This window comes from Microtus pennsylvanicus, chromosome 5, assembly GCF_037038515.1.
Source record: "Microtus pennsylvanicus isolate mMicPen1 chromosome 5, mMicPen1.hap1, whole genome shotgun sequence".
Lineage (NCBI taxonomy): Eukaryota > Metazoa > Chordata > Mammalia > Rodentia > Cricetidae > Microtus > Microtus pennsylvanicus.
In genome coordinates this window covers 28,990,729-29,013,047 of record NC_134583.1, presented here as the reverse complement: position 1 = coordinate 29,013,047, position 22,319 = coordinate 28,990,729, and the positions used below count along the sequence as shown (strand labels likewise).

General features: G+C 40.5%; 1 protein-coding gene across 11 annotated transcripts in view; it reads left to right on the top strand.

Moving 5' to 3' along the window:
• The window catches only part of Stau2 (staufen double-stranded RNA binding protein 2), a 332,068-nt gene that overhangs the window by 140,103 nt on the left and 169,646 nt on the right, over positions 1-22,319 (top strand). For all 11 annotated transcript variants that reach the window (XM_075971430.1, XM_075971425.1, XM_075971427.1 and 8 more), the window contains 3 exons: positions 6,734-6,871; positions 16,434-16,565; positions 21,254-21,314. In XM_075971430.1, the coding sequence (XP_075827545.1) occupies positions 6,734-6,871; positions 16,434-16,565; positions 21,254-21,314 (331 nt within the window). The remainder of the gene's footprint in view (positions 1-6,733; positions 6,872-16,433; positions 16,566-21,253; positions 21,315-22,319) is intronic.

Genomic DNA, 22,319 nt, shown 5'->3' with positions numbered 1-22,319 from the left:
GACTATAAATTAATGATAATTTTATTCCTTTATGTATTTGTGCTTCTTAGCATTCATTTGTGTCTTGTTTAATATAATTCTCATCATGACCATGTAAAGTAGATGATATTATCCCTCATTTTATTCTGTTTTATTTTGTATGTGATGTGCATACATGTGCATATGTATGTTTGCATGAATATAGGTAAGTGTGCTCCTGTGTGTGCATGTGTGTTCAGGTCTGAGGTTAACACCGGGTGTCTTCCTTGATCAGTCCCCATTTATTTTTCGAGGAAGAGACTCAGTTAAACCTAGAGCTTACCAATTCAGCTAGCCATCCTGCTTGGAGGAATACCCAATCTCTACCGTGATATACTAGGATTCTAGACAGGCCACCATGCCACTGGATATTTTTGTGGGTGTTGGGGACCACTGTGGTCCTCATACATGGTCTGTAAAAGGATTTTTCTTTTTGGGCTGCCATTTCGCCAAAAATGACATAGAGACTTATTATTAATTATGAAAGGTTGGCCTTAGCTTAGGCTTGTCTCTTTAGCTCTTATAACTTAAATTGACCCATATCTTTTAATCCACATTCTTTTATGTGGCTCAGTTACCTTTACTCTGTACTGCCCACCCTGCTTCCTCCACACTGGCTGGCGACTCTGCTATTCTTCTTCCCAGGCCTCTCTGGCCCCAGAACCTCTTCCTGCCTAGCTAATTCAACTCTTTATTAAACCAGTCACAGTGACACATCTTCACACAGTGTAAAGGAATATTCTACAATAGTGGGCAGCAAACATTTCACCTTCTGAGCTATCTCCCAGCCACTATTCCTCATTTTCTAAGTAAGGCTTTACAAAGCAAGCTCAGATAATTTGCTGATTTCTGTTTGGCCGTCTTGTGGTGTAGCCTGAACTGTTCTGACCCAGTGTTTTGCAATAGCAGCAGCAACAGCATTGCCAACAGTACTGCACTGTAACTTCTTAACATGATCTGTAGCAGGGCACAGAGAATAGTCACATAATAATGCAGCAGGGATGACAGAAACATCAAATGAAAATTGTATAGCACCCTCTGTGCCTGGCTTTGTCATGCTTCGTCCTCAGGGTAGACCTCTGAGATCAATGTATTTGTTTCTCTTCATTCCCCAACCTCGTCAAGGACGAATACAGAACATACAGCTTTTCAAGGTGTTGTAACTAGTTCTTTTATTGGGTCATATTTTATTTACATTAAAAAGCTTTAAAAAAAAAGTCAAAGTTGGGCATGGATGACTTAGCATTTAGTACAGACAGTGTCAAATGCTCAGTGTAGTGACCCGAGTGGAACTGGAGTTCTGTGCTGCTAGGAAAGCCTGAAGACTGCTGCATTTCAGTTCCTAACTCAGCTCACTTGTCATGCAAGACTTAAGAGGCAGCGATGAATTTCTGGTGTTTGACTTGTACAGGGATACACTTTGTATGTTTTTATAGGGTTTTCACCTTTGTGCCTCTATTTTATTTGAAATTGCATACATTATACAAAAATATATAGCTACATGCTTTTTTTTTTAATGAGAACTGACTTTGTTTTACTTAGATGAAAATGTAAGGTGTGCATTCCCTGACCTGCATTCCTTGTGTTAATGTAGAGATAAATGGTAAAAACAAATGCACAAGGATCCACTGATCATGAGCCACGGTGGATCTGAAGAAAAGTGCTGTGCTCGCATGTGCTCTGAGCACCTGGCAGAGAGTAGGGTGTAGCTGTTATGAGTGCTGCCTTTGCCGTCAGTTTTGAGCGTGACTTCCTGCCCTGAGCAAACTGCATAGTGTTTCTAATCAAGTGTGGATAATACTTGTACTTGCTTCATAAAATTGTCTTTACTTGAAACAGCCCACAGAAATATTTTTAAATTACTGTTATAATAATTACTCAAATATTAAGATGGTATATTATCTGATACTGTCATATGAACATAACCATAACCTATCATAAATTTTCTAATATAGTCTCTAGCTTTTCTATGATGAAAGAACAGTGCTTTATATAAAAATGGTCCCATAAGATTGATCACACTATCAAACTCTGGTCAATCTTAATAAACTAAGAATATTAAGCTGTTAAGCTAGATAAAGATACGTACATTTCTAAAGTGGTATAAAAATCTAATTCCTGCTTTAGCTACTGAAAAACTGTTGTTAAGATGTTATCTTCCAGATTCTAGAGATGGGGAAAACAGTGCTTTTAATATATTTATAAGCATGTTATTCTGGAACATTCTCCAACCCTCTTTCTCCTAGGCTGGATGCCTCTCCGAGCCTCTTACTCTAGATTGGAAAACCACCCTGCATTCTTCCCTGCATACATCACAGTTGGAAGGACTTGTGCTATGTCTGTCTTATGTAAAATAAAACTTGGAGATTTTCCTAAATGTAAGCCATTTTGAGAAAGAAACCTCTTATAGTGAGCTGGAATCTAGATGGTTTTAAATATAATTATATTGTAGACCAATAAATCGATTTTTGGATTACTATATTGAGTTTTTATTATTTTCTTCATGTCTTTATATAGCTTACTCATCTGGGATATATGATTCCTTATGTTCAATAGAAGTAAAGAAGATCTGTGATGAGTTAACTTCATTCTTCTTGAAATAATAAGACTATCACGTTGTCTCATTATCCCTAACATTTCTGTGATGTATCATACAGGGGAGGCCATTTGTGTTTGAGGAACACAAGTTTCCACCCCAGAGTCAGGTTTCAGATCCAGTTCTTTCTGCCCAGAGCGTCCACTAGAAACTGGCTAATTGTGAATTCCTTTCGGATTTAAAGATGGAATATGGAGTGACCCTCTTAACGTGTACAGCTCATCAGATGACCTCTGGGATTTTATCTGTTTTTTATATAGTTGTCTTCTTTAAGATAAGATTTCAAAGGAGGCTTTCCAGTATTGGAGATAAAATTTTCTGGATACAGTTTTTGTAAGACTACCCGTACTGGTTTTTAGGATAATCTGAGACTTGATAGCTAAGTAATAACTTAACTGTCAAGGGCATAGTAATTTCAATCAAGGAAAGAAATCAAGCCACTAATAATGTTCTCAGATTTCTATTTTCTGGTTCACTGACACTAAAATCTCTATCAGTAGTTGTTTCTTTGGAACATAGAGACATCTTTAGAAGAGCCTGAGATTCATCAGAAATAAAAGCATTACAGACAGCCTTCTGTTGGAAGTATCTTAATGTATGCGGTGGCAACTTCCAAGTGCCATAGCTCCTTAACATTTTTATTAGGATCTTACTTAGACTTTTTAGGTATGGTCTGTACTTGGCATTTTCATCATCTCTTTTACAGTGGCTCCTTTTCCAAAGCTTTTTCTTTTATTTCTGAGATTATAAGTACTTCATTTTCTCCTCCTTTTTCCTTTCTCCATACACTTCCTTATACTCTTCTCGCTCCCTTTCAAATTCATGGCCTCCTTTTTCCATTAATTGTTGCCACTTACATATACATACATACATACATACATACATATATTCCTAAATATAACCTCGGTCTGTATAATGCAACTTGCATGCGTATAGTTTCAGGGCTGGCCACATAGTATTGGATAACCAATTGGTATGTTCTTCCCTGGGAAGGACCATTTCTCTCTTCCTTGGCATTCCTTAGTTACCTGTAGTTCTTTGTGTAGGGTTGAGACCCCATGATCTTTCCTCTACCCGCTTTGGCATATTGTTTGTGTTCAGTTCATTTTTAGGCAGCCATGTTGGTGAGTCTTTATACATGTAGCTTCTGACTTTACTAGGAGATCCTCTGGCTCTCACTGTCTTACAGCCCTCTTTTCTGTCTTGGGTGTTCCCTGAGCCTTGGGTGCAGGAACTGTTTTGTATATACCCATTGGAATTGAGCTCCACAGTTTGCCCTTTGATTGGTTATGGTTTGCTTTAATGGTCTCCATCTGTTGCGAAGAGAAATTTCCTGAATGAGGAGTATTTATACCACAGGCATTTACCTGTGGGTATAAGGACAAATATTTAGGATGGAGTTAGGGATTATGCTACTTTGGTAAAGTGGTGGTTACAGGTTCTCAAAGATCCATGCTTCCCTAACGCTCGGTAGCTACCTGGGTTTCTGGTACCAAGCATGATTTTTCTCTTGTTGAGGAGATTTAAATGCAATTAGAGACTGGTTGGTTAGTACTAAGGTATGAGCTGCTGCTAGAGTTATGGTGCCTTGCTGGTATTGGATATGATTCACAGGCAGCATAGCTGGCTGGACTGTTGGTTGTCACCCTCCTCTGGAAGCTTGCAGGGTGCTCTCTGGGCCTCTGAAAGCTGGGCCTCAGGGAGGAGGCCTTCAGGTCAGTTCCAGCTCAAGGGCCTCTGAACCCTATATCTGCAATGCATGGTGTCTTGAGCAATAAGAGCCTCCACCTCTGGAGGGCAGCCATGGGCAATAGCAATAGTCTGTATGTCTTGGGAGTCCCTGACAACCCTGACCAGCACCTCAAAGGGGGGCTTCTCAGGCCTGGTGCTGGGATTTTATTAGGTGCTCTTTGGTTCGTGGAAGGAACATTGTCAGCCCACGTGAGGAAATTTCATTTATACAGGTACTGACATGCATCACAGTTTTACAGCTTTTGTTTCAGTATGATTCCTTGTGACTTTTTTTAGACAGTCTTACTGGTATTTTACCTTTCCCTCCTATTTTTTTTCTTTTTTTTCCTTTTTCTCTATTTTTTTCCCATTCAAAAATTTACACTTCCTCCCCTCCTCCCATTCCCCTCCCTCCCATAGAGAGGGCAGGGAACCCTACCCTGTGGGAAGTCCAAGGCCCTCCCCCTTACATCCAGGCCTAGGAAGCTTTGCATCCAAATAGACTAAGGTCCCAAAAAGCCAGTACATGCAGTAGAAACAAGTCCCAGTGCCTTTATCATGGCTTCTCAGTCAGCCCCCATTGTCAGCCACATTCAGAGAGTCCAGTTTGATCACATGCTTGTTTAGTCCTGGTCCAGCTGGATTTGGTGAGCTCCCATTAGAACAGGCATGCTGCCTCAGTGGGTGGACCAACCCCTCGTGGTCCTGACTTCCTTGCTCATCTTCTCCCTCCTTCTGCTCTTCAAATGGACCTTGGGAGTTCAGTCCGTTCCTCTGATGAGGGTCTCTGTCTCTATCTCCATTCGTTGCTGGACAAAGATTCTATGGTGATATTTGAAATAATCATCAGTGTGATAGTGGGGCAAGGCCAGTTCAGGCACCCCCTCCTCTGCTGCCCAAGGACCTAGCTGGGGACATCCCTGTGGACACCTGGGATCCCCTCTAGAGCCAAATCTCTTGCCAACCCTAAAATGGCTCCCTTAATGTAGATACCTTCTTCCCTGCTCCTATATCCTCCCTTCCTCCATCTCCACCCTTCCACTCCCCCAAGCTCTCTCCAGTCTTTCCTTTCTCCCTTCCCTCTCCCCCTCTCCCCTTCCTCTAACCCACCCCCACCCTGACCATCACCCCCATGCTCCCAACTTTTGCCCGGCAATCAGTGTCCAGAATTTGTCATGTTCTGTTGTAAGTCTTTCTTTATCTAGTGGCTGGAAGCACTACCTATCTGAAACTGAAGTTTTTTTTTACCCTTTTGTCCAGTAAATCATCAGATCCTGTTGGTACCTCACCTTAATGTTTCTCTAGTCTTGCCATCCCTTGTAAGTCAGGTGACAATGTACTTTATAGTTGGCACTACTCAGGAATGTTTTTAGTTCAGGCATTCAAGGCCAGCCTGACAACATAGTAAGCTACCACTTTTTGTCTTCCTATCTCCTACGTGCTTTTGTTATTCCTCTTCTGTCTTGGTTAGGGTTGCTATTGCTGTGATGAAACACCATGATTAAAAACAACTGAAGAGGGAAGGGTTTGTTCAGCTTAAGCTTCCACATCACAGTTCATCAAAGGAAGTTAGAACAGGACTCAAGCTGAGGCAGAGACCATGATGGGGTGCTGCTTATTGGCTTGCTCATCATGTTTCCTATAGAACCCAGTACCACCAGCCACAATAGGCTGGGCCCTCCAGCACCAATCACTAATGAAGAAAATCCCTGCAGGCTTGCCTCCAGCCGGAATCTATGAAGGTGTTTTCTTTATTGAGGCTCCCTTTTCTCAGACGTCTCTAGCTTGTATCAATTGACTTAAAACCCCGCTCACCTTCTTACCTGTTGGGGCTGCTGGACATCTCAGATTTACCGAGCTGGTGGGTGTATATTTATATTTCACCATGGTCTTAATATGCATTTGCCAAGTTCTAATGAAGTTGATTAATCTTTCTTTCCATTTCCATTCTTGTGATACATCTGTTTATCACTTTTTACCCATTTTCTTAATATTTTTTTAGGAGTTTCTAAAAGTATGTTTTGGAGCCTGGATCAATCTTTTTAACGTTATATGTTGCAAGTATCTGCTCACAGTTCATGTCTTTCCCTGTCCTTTTCTTCTTTCTATTGCTGCTTGGGAGTGACCCTCCCCCACCCTGAAGAGATCACCCAGTTTTAAAGTATAAACAATCCGGCTTTTCTCTACTATCTCTGAACCCCAGTCCCATGGAAGCCTAAATGTTGGGTCCATTTTACAAATTTCTGTTGCAGCTCTTTCTAATGACTGATTTACCCCTTCCAGTCGGTTCTGGTGGGCTGGGGATGCACTAGGGAAACGGTGCTTTTCCCAGGGTCTAATAAGTTCCACACTCAAGATTCTGAAATCTTTCCTAAATTCTTCTTTCAGGCTGGCCCTGAGTATGGTCAAGGAATGAACCCCATCAGCCGCCTGGCCCAAATCCAGCAGGCCAGAAAGGAGAAGGAGCCTGATTACGTCTTACTTTCGGAACGAGGGATGCCTCGCCGTCGAGAATTTGTGATGCAGGTATTTTTAGCCATCACAGTGAATGTTTCTGAAGTCAGTGAAAAGATTGAGGCGTTGCCAGGGTGGCATAGGGTTGTGGTGGAGGCAGGCCGGGTCTGGGAGGCTGTGTAACTCTTACAGCATTCATTCTTTTTAGGCTGACCTATCAACTTGGAAACATGCTGGTGTCAAGGACATGTCAGCTAGCCAGCATGGGATTTGGGAGGGCCTGTGAGTTCACATGGGTTATTTACCAAAGACTTTATCACTTGATGTCTGTCTCTTAGCGTTCCATGTTGCATTTTACATCAGGGTGATTGACTATTACCATCAGAGACAAAGGGAATTAGAAACAAATTAAGAAGGGGAGATGTAGGGATGGAAGTGGGCCAAGGGCATAAGGTTACAGAGCCCTCTGGAAAATTAGAATGTCTGGCCTGGCCAGTTGACCATGGCAGGGACTGAGGGAGAGACCTAACTCTATTTTGCAACCAAGAAACTTGAAGACTGTTTGCTCTGTATGAGCTAGGAGTCAGGTCAGATAGCAAAATTGCCTTCTTCTTTTCAAGCCTGCCTGACCCATCTATGTTTGTCAGTTCAAGCCATACTCTTGGAGCAATCTTGGTTCTATTTTTATTTTATAGGAAACATATCCAGGGCTGGTGAAATGGCTAAGTAACTAAGAGTGTGTACTCCTCTAAGAGTGTATACTCCTCTCCTCGTGCAGAGGGCCTGAGTTCAGTTCTTAACACTCCATCAGCTAATCCGTATCATCGCAACAGGCAGTTCATGTCTGCCTCTAACTACAGCTCCAGGAGATGGGGTTTTCAGACACCCCTGGTCTCTTTGGGCACCTACACTTGTAGTCATATACGTACACAGACACACACAGACACACACACACACGCACACACACACGCGCACACACACACGCACACGCGTGCGCACATACACACGCACTTGAAAATAAAATAAATCTTTAGACAGAATACTGAACAGCAAGAAGAAAATAGTATACTGGGCCCCATCCAGCAAGTAAGGTCTTGGCCACGCTGGTCAGCGTGACTTCTCAATGTCCTCCTGATTTCTTTATTCCTCTATAGAAATTTTAAAGCTAATTACTAACCTTGTTGTTTTAGACTTAACCAAGTGTATAGCTCTGAAAATTATAATATTTTTGCAGTAATATTTAGTAGAAGATCCTAATAACCAGTGTATACTTAAATTTTCTTTATTGTGCTTGAACTTTAAAATTTTTCTCTTGCGAAAGAAACTTATAGTCAAACCCAAGGATCTTACTTTTCATACTATACAGATAAAATCAACAACAATTTACTAAGTATTGACTACATATCAGATATCTCAGCGTCCAAATATGGATCCTCATATTAATTACTCACACATAGCTAAGTTTTGCACTTCTGTATGTATGTAATACCAGATATTGATAAATGTGGGGCCATAGTAAACATTTACTATGTTGTTGTTGTTTTTCTGTCAGACCTCTGGAAACCCCAAGGCTCCCAGCCAGGAGTTCCCTGTAACGAATGGTGTCTAGATGTCATTAGAACCCAGAGCAGTGCTCTGGCGTCTTCACTACAGAGAATGTATTCATTGCTTTTGCTGTTATAGTCTTAGTTCTTAAGAAGTCAAGGATCTGCTTAGTGGATACCAAAGGTTGAAAATACAGACACGTATTTGGATATATCTGCTTTGGGTTGTGTTATACAGTTCCTTTTCCATGTAGTATACTGAATGCCCACTTTGAGAGAGGAGTTTGTATTTGGCTAGCTCCCATTGTATGGCATTCATAAACATTCAAGTCAAGTGGGGAACATTTTGCTATGCTTTTACACTGGATTCAAATTGTGTTGCCCTCTCTCCTGGATGCTCCAGTAGATTCATTATAATATTTTTATTTCTGATTTTTCGAGACAGGGTTTCTCCGTAGCTTTTGGTTCCTGTCCTGGAAATAGCTCTTATAGACCAGGCTGGTCTCGAACTCACAGAGATCTGCCTGCCTCTGCCTCCCGAGTGCTGGGATTAAAGGCATGCGCCACCACCGCCTGGCTGATTCATTATAATATTATAACAACCTTATTAAAGGAAAGACTTTTGTATAAACTCATTAAGAAGTATTATTATGGTATAATTGAATATAGAAGAAAATATATCTAGAAATAATGTTTGTTTTTACCTATGATACCTCCCCAAACTGAGTTTGTATGTTACAAAATGAATACAAGTTACTTGCATTGATTACTAAATAAGAAAAGAAAATTTTGATGACATTATTTGTATAGTTCCAAAGCAGATTTATTCCTTGGGGGTAGGAGTATTGTTGGGGGTTCAGCTCATGTAAATGATTATTTAAAGACAAAAATCTGATCATCTTATATCTGCAACATAATAGAGAGGTGCTTTGCTCGGGCATTAATATTTTAGTGTAAAATCTTATTTGTAATTTTATAATCTCCGAGCTTTGTAGGAAGATGACCCCTGTGCATCTTTTACTTTTATAATGAAGTGATTCTTTGAGCTGCCATTGTGTTTAACAAGGAATGAGAATCTCAGCAGTGTGGCTTTTCAGCCCTGGATTACTCTGGGTTAACAACTCAGACTATTGAATTAACTGCTCACAGTCAGTTGTGTGAGGCAAGGGATGGGTGAGGAGGGAAAATGAGTCTGGGAAACACCTGGTAGGAAGGAAAGACGTCTTAAGAAAGGATCAGAACACACTGAACCTGATAGAAGAGAAAGTGGGAAGTACTCTACAACACATGGGCACAGGAGACCACTTCCTACGTATAACCCCAGCAGCACAGACATTAAGGACCTCATTGAATAAATGGGACCTCCTGAGACTGAGAAGCTTCTGTAAAGCAAAGGACACTGTCGTTAAGACACAAAGGCAACCCACTGACTGGGAGAAGATCTTCACCAACCCCGCAACTGACAAAGATGTGATCTCCAAAATATATAAAGATCTCAAGAAACTAGACCGTAAAAGGCTAATCAACCCAATTATAAAATGGGGCATTGAGCTGAACAGAGAATTCTCAACAGAAGAACTTCAAATGGCCAAAAGACTTAAGGTCATGCTCAACTTCCTTAGTGATCAGGGAAATGCAAATCAAGACAACTTTAAGATACCATCTTACACCTGTCAGAATGGCTAAAATAAAAAACACCAATGATAGCCTTTGTTGGAGAGGTTGTGGAGAAAGGGGTACACTCATCCATTGCTGGTGGGAATGCAAACTTGTGCAACCACTTTGGAAAGCAGTGTGGCAGTTTCTCAGGAAATTCGGGATCAACTTACCCCTGGACCCAGCAATACCACTCTTGGGAATATACCCAAGAGAGGCCTTATCATACAACAAAAGTATATGCTCTACGATGTTCATAGCAGCATTGTTTGTGATAGCCAGAACCTGGAAACAACCTAGATGCCCTTCAATGGAAGAATGGATGAAGAAAGTATGGAATATATACATATTAGAGTACTACTCAGCAGTAAAAAACAAGGACTTCTTGAATTTTGCATGCAAATGGATGGAAATAGAAAACACTATCCTGAGTGAGGTAAGCCAGACCCAAAAAGAGGAACATGGGATGTACTCACTCATATTTGGTTTCTAGCCATAAACCAAGGACATTGAGCCTATAATTCGCTATCCTAGAGAAGCTAAATAAGGAGAACCCAAAGAAAAACATATAGGCCTCCTCCTGAATATTAACCTTCATCAGGCGATGAAAGGAGACAGAGACAGAGACCCACATTGGAGCACCGGACAGAAATCGCAATGTCCAAATCAGGAGCAGGAGAGAGAGCACGAGCAAGGAACTCAGGACCGAAAGGGGTGCACCCACACACTGAGACAATGGGGATGTTCTATTGGGAACCCACCAAGGCCAGCTGGCCTGGGTCTGGAAAAGCCTGGGATAAAACTGGACTCTGTGAACATAGCGGACAATGAGGACTACTGAGAACTCAAGAACAATGGCAATGGGTTTCTGATCCTACTGCACGCACTGGGTTTGGGGGAGCCTAGGCAGTTTGGATGCTCTACTTGCTAGACCTGGATGGAGGTGGGGGTTCCTTGGACTTCCCACAGGGCAGGGAACCCTGATTGCTTTTCGGGCTGGGGGGGGACTTAATTGGGGCAGGGGGAGGGAAATGGGAGGCGGTGGCGGGGAAGAGACAGAAATCTTTTATAAATAAATAAATTAAAAAAATAAAAATAAAAAAAAAGAAAGGCTCAGAATAGGTCAGGTGGAAACCTGGCAGACACAGATAAACATTTGGTGCCAGGATAGGGAGAGCACTGCAGTCAAGACCAAATGCAGGAGCCTGGGTCCATGGGCGTCAGGCCGGCGGAGGTAGATGTGGGGCTAAAGCAGGGAATGCTGGACGGAGAGTCAGTGAGGTGTGTAGCTTGTGAAAGCAGGTGAAAGTTTTTCAGCAGCTGCTAGCTGCTTGCTCACTCATCTTAGGTTTCTGTTTACTTTGGTGAACATTTTGACTCCCCTCTCCCCTCCTCCAGAGAAGCAGAGGAGGTTTTTGATGCAGCTGGTCTAATCTTTTCACCAACAGTTGTTCCAGAACAGTGTACGGGCTGGTCAGTCTGGGGAACCAGCCAAGCCCTGAAAAAATAGCAGGTATTAGAAGGGAATAGCTGAGGATGGGAACACATCTTCCTTAGGGCTTGTGCCGAGGTCAGGGTCAGGCCAACAATGATAGGGCAGGGACTTTGAGTTCATGCTGCTCCAAGGGACTGCCATGAGTGTCTGGTACTGCAGTGCTTCTCAGCACAGTCCACAGAAGGCCATGAACTGGCATCAGGTGGACTTCTCACTAGGGAGAAAAGCAACGACCTGTATGAAACCACATATTTGCACTACGTTTGTGAGAGTTTTACAGCAGCTCTGCAGTGAATGCTTTTGTAGTTTCACCTGCTACAGCAGCTGTCTTTTAGGCTCTCTACTGAGATACCTTGGGAGTACATTTCTTTACTTATTATTTTGAATGTTTATGTTTAAGTTTCTATTTTTTTGCCTTTGTGTTGTAGATACCATTTTTTTTAAACAGTCTCTTTTCATTTTATGTACCAACCCAAGTTCCCACTCCCTCGCCTCCTCCCACTCCTCAGAGAGGGTAAGGCCTTCCACGGGGAGTCAACGAAGTCTGGCACCTCACTTTGAGACAGGACCAATGCCCTCCCCCATATACCTAGGCTGAGCAAGGTATCCCTCCAATGAGAATGTGCTCCATAAATGCCAGTTGAAACACAGAATAAATCCTGGTACTACTGTCAGTGGTTCCACTGACTGCCCAAGCCACAAAATTGTCACCCACATTCAGAGAGCCTAGTTTAGTCAAGTTCCCCCACTGTCGGTCCAGAGTCAGTGAGTTCCCACTAGGTCAAATTAGCTGTTTCTGTGGATATCCCCCTCATTGTCTTGACCCCTTTGTTCATGTTGTTGCTCCTTCCTTTCTTCATCTAAACTCTGGGAGCTCGGCCCAGTGATTAGCTATGAATCTCTGCATCTGATTCCATCAGTTGCTGGATGTAGGTTCTATGATGACAATTAAGGTGGTCATCAATCTGATTACAGGGGCACCCTCTCCATTATTGCTTGGGATCTTAGCTGGGGTCATCCTTGTAGATTCCTGGTAATTTCCCTAGTGCCAGGTTTCTCAATAACCTCATAATGGCTTCCTCAATCAAGATATCTCTTTCCTTGCTCTCATCTCTGTCCTTCCCCCATTTTGACCATTGTTCTCCTTCCCCCTCCCCTTCCCCTCTCCTGTTCCCCTTCCACCCTCCCTCCCCCCCCATGCTCTCAATTTACTCAGAAGATCTTATCTATTTCCCCTTCCCAGGGGGATTTATGTGTATCTCTCTTAGGGTTCTCCTTGTTAACTAGCTTCTCTGGGGTCATGGACTATAGGCTAGTTATCCTTTGCTTTACATCTAATATCCACTTATGAGTGAGCATGTAATGTGTTTGTCTTTCTGGGTCTGGGTTACCTCACTTAGCTTGGTGTTTTTTAGTTTCATCCATTTGTCTGCAAATTTTGAGATATCATTGTTTTTTATTGCTGAGTAGTGCTCCATTGTGTAAATGGATCACATTTTCTTTATCCATTCGTTGGTTGGGAAGTATCTAGGTTGTTTCCAGATTCAGGCCACTATGAATGATGCTGCTATGAATATAGTTGAGCACATGTCCTTGTGGCACAATTGAGCATCCTTTGGATAGATACCCAAAAGTGGTATTACTGGGTCTTGAGGAAGATTGTTTCCTAATTTTCTGAGAAATGGCCACACTGACTCCAAAGGGGTTGTACCAGCTTGCATTTCCACCAGCAATGCAGGAGTATTCCCTTTTCCCCACAACTTCTCCAGCATAAGTTGTCATGAGTGTTTTTGATCTTGGCCATTTTTTTCAGGTGTAAGATGGAATCTCAGAGTTATTTTGATTTGCATTTCTCTTATGACTAAGGATCATTTCCTTAAGTGCCTTTCAGCCATTGTAGATTCCTTTGTTGAGAGTTCTGTTTAGGTCTGTACTCCATTTTTTTTTATTGGATTATGTGATCTTTTGGTGACCAATTTCTTGAGTTCTTTGTATATTTTGGCGATCAGACATCTGTTTGATGTGGGATTGGTGAAAAGTAGATCCCATGTCTTACAAGTGATGGCTTTACTAAAGCTTAAAAGTAGTGATGGAAATTGTATCTCAAATCAAATTAAAACTAATAAGTAGCTAATTATACTCAACTGTGGAAGCCAGACAGGAAAGTGTATGTTCTGGATCAGGAAGAACAACGTCTATTAGGGTTGTAGACAAGAACCAAAACCGCAAAGTATTGTTAAAATTATTATACTGCCCACCTGGAATCTGTATTTACCTGTGCATATGTGCAGTCGTGGCTAAGATCCAGTTGATTGTCAGAGAAATTTTTTGAAAGTGGCATGAAGCTGTTCGAGTTTATTTATTTATTTATTTTTATTCTGGTTGTTAAATTGTTCTCTCATTTTTTTTTATTACTTGCTCAGCCAAATGCATTATTGCTCCATACATTATCCTCCCCTCTTTTAAATTTAAGGTATAAATCTCCTTTACATGCCAATCCCAGTTTCCTTTCCCTCTCCTCCTCCCACTGGAGTTTTATTTTCATTTTACTATGTTCTCTTTTATTTCATTTTAAATTTATCTATCTTGTCTATCTACCTATTTTACATTTCAACCACAATGTCCCCTTCCTCCTCTCTTTCCAGCCACCCATCCAACATGGAACTTTATTTTTTTTAATATTTTTTATTTTAAATAAAGTGATGTCTGGTAACATAACCCAACTTATCAGACATGGATTGTATGTTGGGGTTTCTTGTTTATTTTCTAGAGGAAACCCCTGCAAAGGAACTGTTTCATATCTTCCTGCGTTGTAATTTTACTTTTTCCTGTATGTGTTGGAGGGGAGGGAGTGGGGCATACATGCATGCATGCATACAAACATACATACATATTATATATACACATATATATGGGGAGAGAGAGATGCACCTCTGTGTGTACAGACCTGAGGCTGATGTCAGGACGCACCCTCTCTCCCTGTTCTTTACTCAGTAATGCAGGGTCTCCCAGTAAAACCCAGATTTTGTTGCTGTTGTTACCTAGACCCAGCTTGCTCTCGGAGTATCTTCTTGGCCTTCTGCTTTCAATGCTCGAACCCTAAGAGAATCATCACACCCTGTGCACACTCCTTGTGTAGATCTTCTGGCATCCAAATGCCTTTCCACACATGTGTAGCCAATGTTTAACTAACACTGAGCCATCGGCCCCCTCCTTTCCAGTTTTCATTCGTATCTTTTTAAGAGCAAAAGTAATTTAATAAACTCAGGCTTATCTGCCCTTTTCTTATGGTAGATATATAAAAATTCAGATAAGCAAAGAAGTACTGTGCCTTCCTATTCTCCCACAAAAGCACGTCTTTTCTTAGCACTTCGCTGTACTATATGAACTCTAGAATTGTCAGATAGTGTAAAATACACGTGAGACTTCTATAGGAATTCAGTGAATTTATAGATCAATTGACACATGAATTACTATATTACTATTGCCTGTAACCTATAAACATGACTCATCGTACTATTTATTAGTATTTTCTCTTTTAAAGATGTATTCATATCATAATTTGTATTTAATTTGTATTTTATATGTAAAAAGAGGGCACCCAGGGAGCTAAAGTTGTGGGCCTCCACGTTGGGTGTTCGTAAACTAACCTGAGTCCTCTGTGAGAGCAGCAATATCTTAATGTCTTTTTGTAGATTCCTCCTTATAGTTTCACTTTTCTGTTTTTAATAATTTGTCTTTTTATTTTATGTGCATTGATGTTTTGCCTGCACGTATGTCTGTGTGAGGGTGTCAGATCTTGGAGTTACAGACAGTTGTGAGCTAACATATGGGTGCTAGGAATTGAACCGAGGTCCTCTGGGAAAGTGGTCAATGCTTTTAACCACTGAGCCTTCTCTCCAGACCATAGTTTCACTTTTCAATTTAATTTTTATGACTTTATTTTTAAAACAGTCCTACTCAATTCAGCAAACATGTGTATAAGATGACTCACATATTTAAGTGCGTGTGTGTGTGTGCGCACATTCTGCTTAAATTGCTTATAAGCAGGGTTTTTTGTTGGGTTTTTTTGTTTTTGTTTTTGCTTTTCAGGACAGGGTTTCTCTGTAGCTTTGGAGCCTGTTTTGGAACTAGCTCTGAGACCAGGCTGGCCTGGAACTCACAGAGATCTGTCTGCCTCTGCCTGCTGAGCGCTGGGATTAAAGGCGTGCACCACCACCGCCTGGCTGATTCTCTTCATTTCTGAGCACTAGTGAGGCATAGTTGTTGGTATTCCTGTCGTAGTGATGAAGAGTTTGCAGGTCAGGGAACTGTTAAATAGCGTGCAGCATCTTAGGGGGGGGACCATGAAGTTGAATTTCCTGTCTTTTTCTTCACCGCAGTACTATACTCAGCCTCAGATTCATTTTCTTTAGGAACTATTTAATATGCTATTTTCCTTACTAGGTATTGAACCTAGGCCCTGTCTCTGTTAGGAAGTATTCTACCACTGAGCAGTACCGCTAGCCCTAATATAAACTCATATAAAGTTTGGACATTAGTTTAAATGACACCAATGTGAATTTCCCCTTTGTCAGTTTCCTACTGGAAATAAAGAGTACTAAATGAAGTTAGAGCAAATGCTGTGTTGATGTAAAGTTTATTTTGTATTTGCTTAAATGAGTAAGGTTTAAAAAGTCAAATAATATAGATATATTTAAGGAAGTAAAAGGCCTAGCAGAATGCCGCCTGAGATGACCACCAGAATCTGAGGACCATTTTTCCATATTTTCTCTATGTGTGTTTTCACTTGTATATATAAAATTTACATGAGTGAGATTTTACCTTTCTGTTTTATTTTGGATTAACCTTCACATTTTTTTGAGTTCTGTGCATTGCTTCATAATGTAAGGATTTTCTGTTTGCTAATACAACTAATTAATTTCTTCAACCTCAATAGGTCAAGGTGGGCAATGAAGTTGCTACTGGAACAGGACCTAATAAAAAGATAGCCAAAAAGAACGCTGCAGAAGCGATGCTGTTACAGCTTGGCTATAAAGCATCCACTAGCCTCCAGGATCAGCTCGACAAGGTAAGAATGGGCATTAACGTACGTGTGCCTCCTGTCTGACATGAAAGTGATTAACATATGCTGATCTCATCTGCTGTCACAGTTGACTTGAATTTTAATTTCCATGAGGCAATGCTCTGTGAGATTTTGCTGCTAGAAAATAGCATCCACTTGTGGGGAAGATGCAGTGTTGGTGAGCAATAAGCTTATGATTGGAAATACTAGGATTTCTGTATGATATAATATTGTCTAACTTATCGGCTGTTTTGCTAGTCACTTACTTTTTTCTGTATTTGTGCTTTTAGGAACAGGAGCTGTTAGTCTTTGTTTCTGGAATACTGCTGTAAATACTAAAAATAAAAATTTTGCCTTAGTCTTTTAGGGCAGGAGTTATATTAGGCACACTCCCTATAAACCAGTTTTATTTATTTCTTTCTGCTTATTTTAAACTTAAAGGTAAACTGAGAGAGTATTTATTTTTCTCCCAAGACCCTGTTGATATGCCTTTATTTCTTCTGCAGAGCTAATGACATCATTAGCTCCTGCCTCTGTTGTTGGGGCCTGAACTCAGGGTATAGCAGATAAGGTGAAGAGAATTGAATTAATTTTCTTTTTTATTTTTGTTTTGTTATGTACACTCATGAAGAAATTATTTCTATTAAGCATTTTGTTTACACAAAAACTTACAACAAAACAGGCTTAACATTCCCTTTATAAAGATAGTTTCCCTTTATATTTTATTTTCTATATATTATATTTTCCTTTCTCAAGGACTCCAATTTGGAGAGAGCCTTAGTTTCTGCAGGGTACGCTCCTTAAGCTTAGAGGGAGAAGCAAGACATCTTCCGGTGAACACCTCGCTGTGCTTTTCTCAAGGCTGTTCCGATTCTGTTCAGTGTTTAAAAATTCATTTGTCTGTGTGATGGAGATTTCGATTCTGGGTTTTTTGTTTGTTTGTTTGTTTGTTTTGGCTTGGCTAGTCAATGTTTTTTCTCCTTTAAAAAAGTATTTGTAATACAAAATATGGCATATGTTTGCAGTTCAGTAGATTTTAGGTTATGTATATGTGTTAATTAACATGTTTATATTGACTTAAAACTAATGAGGACTTATAAAAATACTTCAAAATAAGCCATTTTAGAAATATTTATTTGTATATTAAGTGAAAAACAAAACAGTATTTCCTTTGAGAAGCCTTTTGTTTGTTGCATTTTTAGAATATTAGCAAGTGTTCTTCAGAGAAACAGAACCAGTAAGATGTGTGCACATGTACACGTGGGTGTGTATGTGTGTGTGCGTGCACATTTGTAAATACACACAGACTTGGGTAGTTGGTAATCTGTGGGAGGACCTAGCAGGCTGGGGACTCAAGAAGCAGTTCCACTTGAATCCATAGACAGGCGCTGGAAAATTCCTTCCTGAGGGAAATCAACCCTTTGTTTCATTGACACTATCAGCTGACTGCATGTGGTCCTCCACATTGTGAAGGGTAGTATGCTTTACCTAAAGTCCACCAGTTTAAATGAACAGCTCAGTCCAAACTTCCTTAGAAATACACCAAATAATGTTTTACCAAATATCTACACTCTGGACATATGAAACCCACCCTCACACTCATACCTACTCAATGCCAGATACCTAGAACTTCCAAAGTGGTTTGAAACCTAGTCCTTACTCTCAAGGAATTCAGCCATTAAGTATTGGGAAGGAGGCATTTTGATCATATTATAAAGAGAGAGTGAGATCAGTCACTGTTTGAATGCAAAGTAAAGGGCTTAAAGAATTGTTCATTTAAGATTTCAACTTAATCTAGTTATGTTCATAAAAAGTAATTCTCTCAGAAGTATGGAGAATGGATTTGACCTGAGAGGCAGAAAGTAGGGAAGGCAGTCAAGGAAGCTAATAGAATTGTTTAGATGTGGAGGATCTGAACAAAGAAACTGGTGGTAGGCATAAAGAGAGGAAGAGTTCAGGAATATTTTATACGTATGTTTGTTAAGATTCAAGTTTAAACAATATGTATGGTGGATACATACGGAAAGAACACCCACACGAAAGGGAGCCAGAGAATGACTTTTGAAGCCAGGTGGTAGTCTGAGCAAAGACGTCAGATGGGAGGGTGGAGTGTATTGTGCAGTGCCAGCTTTTGACCCAGTGACGACTTGGGTCTTCTGGGAGAGCAGTAGGTGCTTTTAGCCATTGAGTTGTTTCTCCAGCCCAAGGCCATTCTTCTCCCAACTCTGCTATTTATCCTGGTGTTTCTTTCCTTTTCTAGTTGCATGATTCATACATATTTATCATATTTATAGTCCTTTTTCACTGGGTTCTAAGTCCTTTCTACATAAAAAGTTATTAGTGGACCATTGATGTGGCTCAGTGATTAGAATGATTTCCTAGCGTGTCCATAAGGCCCAGGATTCAATGGTCCAGTACCTGGTGCTTCACATAAAGTAACACAGAACAATTACAAAAGAAATAGACAACAACAAAAACACCAACCTTAGGGTATGGTTACTCTTTATTTCTTGACTTAGGAAAACTGCCTATGAAGTGTATGACCTCAGACAGTTTGGTTTGCATCTTTAGAAGGCAAATGGTAATAATCAGATATTGTGAGGTAGAATGAGATCATCTATATTCATACAAAGCAATTAGGTCATTACCAAATATATCTTGCCTTAAATGTCAGAATTGGTGGTGGTTAATACTCTTGGGCTTCTTTATTGCAGTAATTTCTGTGTTGAAAAGAATGTCTGTATTAGAATTTTTGTAGTCAAAGGTTTCAGTAGTGGTCTTGTAGCAGGCTCTCTTTTGGCCCACCTACCAGCTCCCTAATCATGACATGGAGGCTTACTATTAATTATGAATGCTTTGTCTTATCTTATGCTTGTCCCACTAGCTCTTACAACTAAATTGTTTTTCTTCCTCTATGCCTTGGGGATTTTCATCTTCTTTCATTCTGTATGTCCTACTTTCCTGTTTCCTCTAGGTAGCTGTCTGACTGGCTGACCCGGGGCATCTCCCTTGTTCTCTCTTCTCTTTCTTCTCCAGCCTAGCTTCCTCCTCATGTGTCTCTCTGACCACCAGCCCCATCCATCCCTCCACTGAGACTGTTCAGCTTTTTATTAGACCAATCAGGTGCCTTGGGCAGGCAAGATGAAACAGCAACACATCTTTACATGGTTAAAGTAATGTTTTGCAGCATAAACAAATGTAACACGTCTTTACATAGTTAAAGTCATATTATACAACAGATCTCTCAGGGTAAATGTGGATCTGACAGAAAATTTTGTCTTTTTTTTTTTACGGTATATACAATTGGAGTTTAATTTTTTTTAATTTATTTATTAAGGATTTCTGCCTCCTCCCCGCCACCACCTCCCATTTCGCTCCCCCTCCCCCAATCAAGTCCCCCTCCCTCATCAACTCGAAGAGCAATCAGGGTTCCCTGACCTGTGGGAAGTCCAAGGAAAATTTTGTCTTAAGCGGACAGATAAAGAGATAAAGGAAGAGTGGTGTGGTTTCTGGTTTGTGTTATGCTGCTAGTTTTGGTAACAGTGTCAAATCATTTTTCATGATTCTTAGTTTTGTGTTTTACATTTCTTTTGTCAGTATTTGTTTCCTTGCCACCTTAAGACTGCAATGAGAGAGACAAAAAATTGTGTAAAAAATACACTTATTTTGGTGATGCTTACTTAGCAAAGGCTTTTTTTCCCCTCAGAACGGACACAGTAATATTTCTGTTCTTATTTTGATCTTAGAAAGGATGAAGACACTCCTTTACTGCTTGAGTAAAAGTTATTGACTGTCTTCTATATAATACATACTATATATGGCAGCTTTTCTTGATGCTTTATAAACAGACAAACTCATGCTTGAAACCTGAAACAACTCAGAGCAGCGAGCAAAGCGGTAGACTCAGAGTAGGAAGGGCACCGTGTCCTGTTCACACTAGTTTCTCCTGCAGCTTCACCGTGGGCGAGAGTAGGAAGGGCACGGTGTCCTGTTCACACTAGTTTCTCCTGCAGCTTCACCGTGGGTGAGAGTAGGAAGGGCACGGTGTCCTGTTCACACTAGTTTCTCCTGCAGCTTCACTGTGGATGAGAGTAGGAAGGGCACCGTGTCCTGTTCACACTAGTTTCTCCTGCAGCTTCACCGTGGGCGAGAGTAGGAAGGGCACGGTGTCCTGTTCACACTAGTTTCTCCTGCAGCTTCACCGTGGGTGAGAGTAGGAAGGGCACGGTGTCCTGTTCACACTAGTTTCTCCTGCAGCTTCACTGTGGATGAGAGTAGGAAGGGCACCGTGTCCTGTTCACACTAGTTTCTCCTGCAGCTTCACCGTGGGCGAGAGTAGGAAGGGCACGGTGTCCTGTTCACACTAGTTTCTCCTGCAGCTTCACCGTGGGTGAGAGTAGGAAGGGCACGGTGTCCAGTTCACACTAGTTTCTCCTGCAGCTTCACTGTGGATGAGAGTAGGAAGGGCACGGTGTCCAGTTCACACTAGTTTCTCCTGCAGCTTCACCGTGGGTGAGAGTAGGAAGGGCACGGTGTCCTGTTCACACTAGTTTCTCCTGCAGCTTCACCGTGGGCGAGAGGTGGAGAGGATACACTCAGCCATGGGAGAGATCTTTGTCCTTGCTAAGTGATCAGACAGCATTGTTTTAATATGCCTAAATCTATAGACTTCAAAAATTGTTTTAATCTTTCAGACAGGGGAAAACAAAGGATGGAGTGGTCCGAAGGCTGGATATTCTGAACCAACAAACAACAGTAAGTTCTCGTTTTTATTATATATAATTGGTAATCATCACTGGTCTTGACTGGTTCTGTTTAGGCCATAGGTGCAGTACTAAGCATTGTGGAAGGAATAAAGGAATCACAAAAGCTTACTTTCCTGAAACTGGTGAATGACTGGAAAATTAAGACAAACACTTAAATCCTTAAGCTACTACAGTCTGTGTACCATTAATCTACATGGTAATAACATTTTAAACGTTTTCATTTTTATTTAAATAATATTCTTACAAACAATAAAAATATCTAAAAATAAAGTATCTCTCAATCAGTTTTTAACTGTTTCAATTTCTTAGGTATAAAGCAATTTTTGTGTAATTATAATACAAATTTTTCTTTCTTTTTTTGAACCCAGAACTTTGTGCATGGTAGCCCCAGACCTTGTTTATACTATTAATAATATACAGTGTATATGGTTATATAATTTCTATATAATATATAGAATTGTATACCTTATTTAAATTTTATTTATACTTATAGTATAACTATATACATTATATTTCATTTATACTTATAGTATAAATAAAATTGTTATGCTATTTGTATTTAGCATTGCAGCACACATTTTTATATTTTGTTGAGCTTTTAGAATTTTTTATGTTTTATTAAGGTTATTAAGCTAATATTAGATTATAAGTATGAAATTTCACAGCTTTGTTCCCCTGATAGTCAGACACTTAAAAATCAACTTAACTGTTTTCAAAGGTATATGACTTAGATTCTTTTTTTATCATGCATACATGATAAAAATTCTTTAAAACAATTTTTAAAATTTATTTATTTTCATTTTATGTGTATGGGATTTTGCCTACATGTAATTCTGTGTACCATGTGCATGCCTGGTGTTAACAGAAGTGAGATCCCTGTAACTGTAGTTAGAAAACAGATGTGAGCTTCCAGCATCCTGTGGAAGAGCAGCCCGTGCTCTTAACCACTGAACCATCTCTCCAGCCTCAGCCATTGTTCTCCAGTATCCCATGA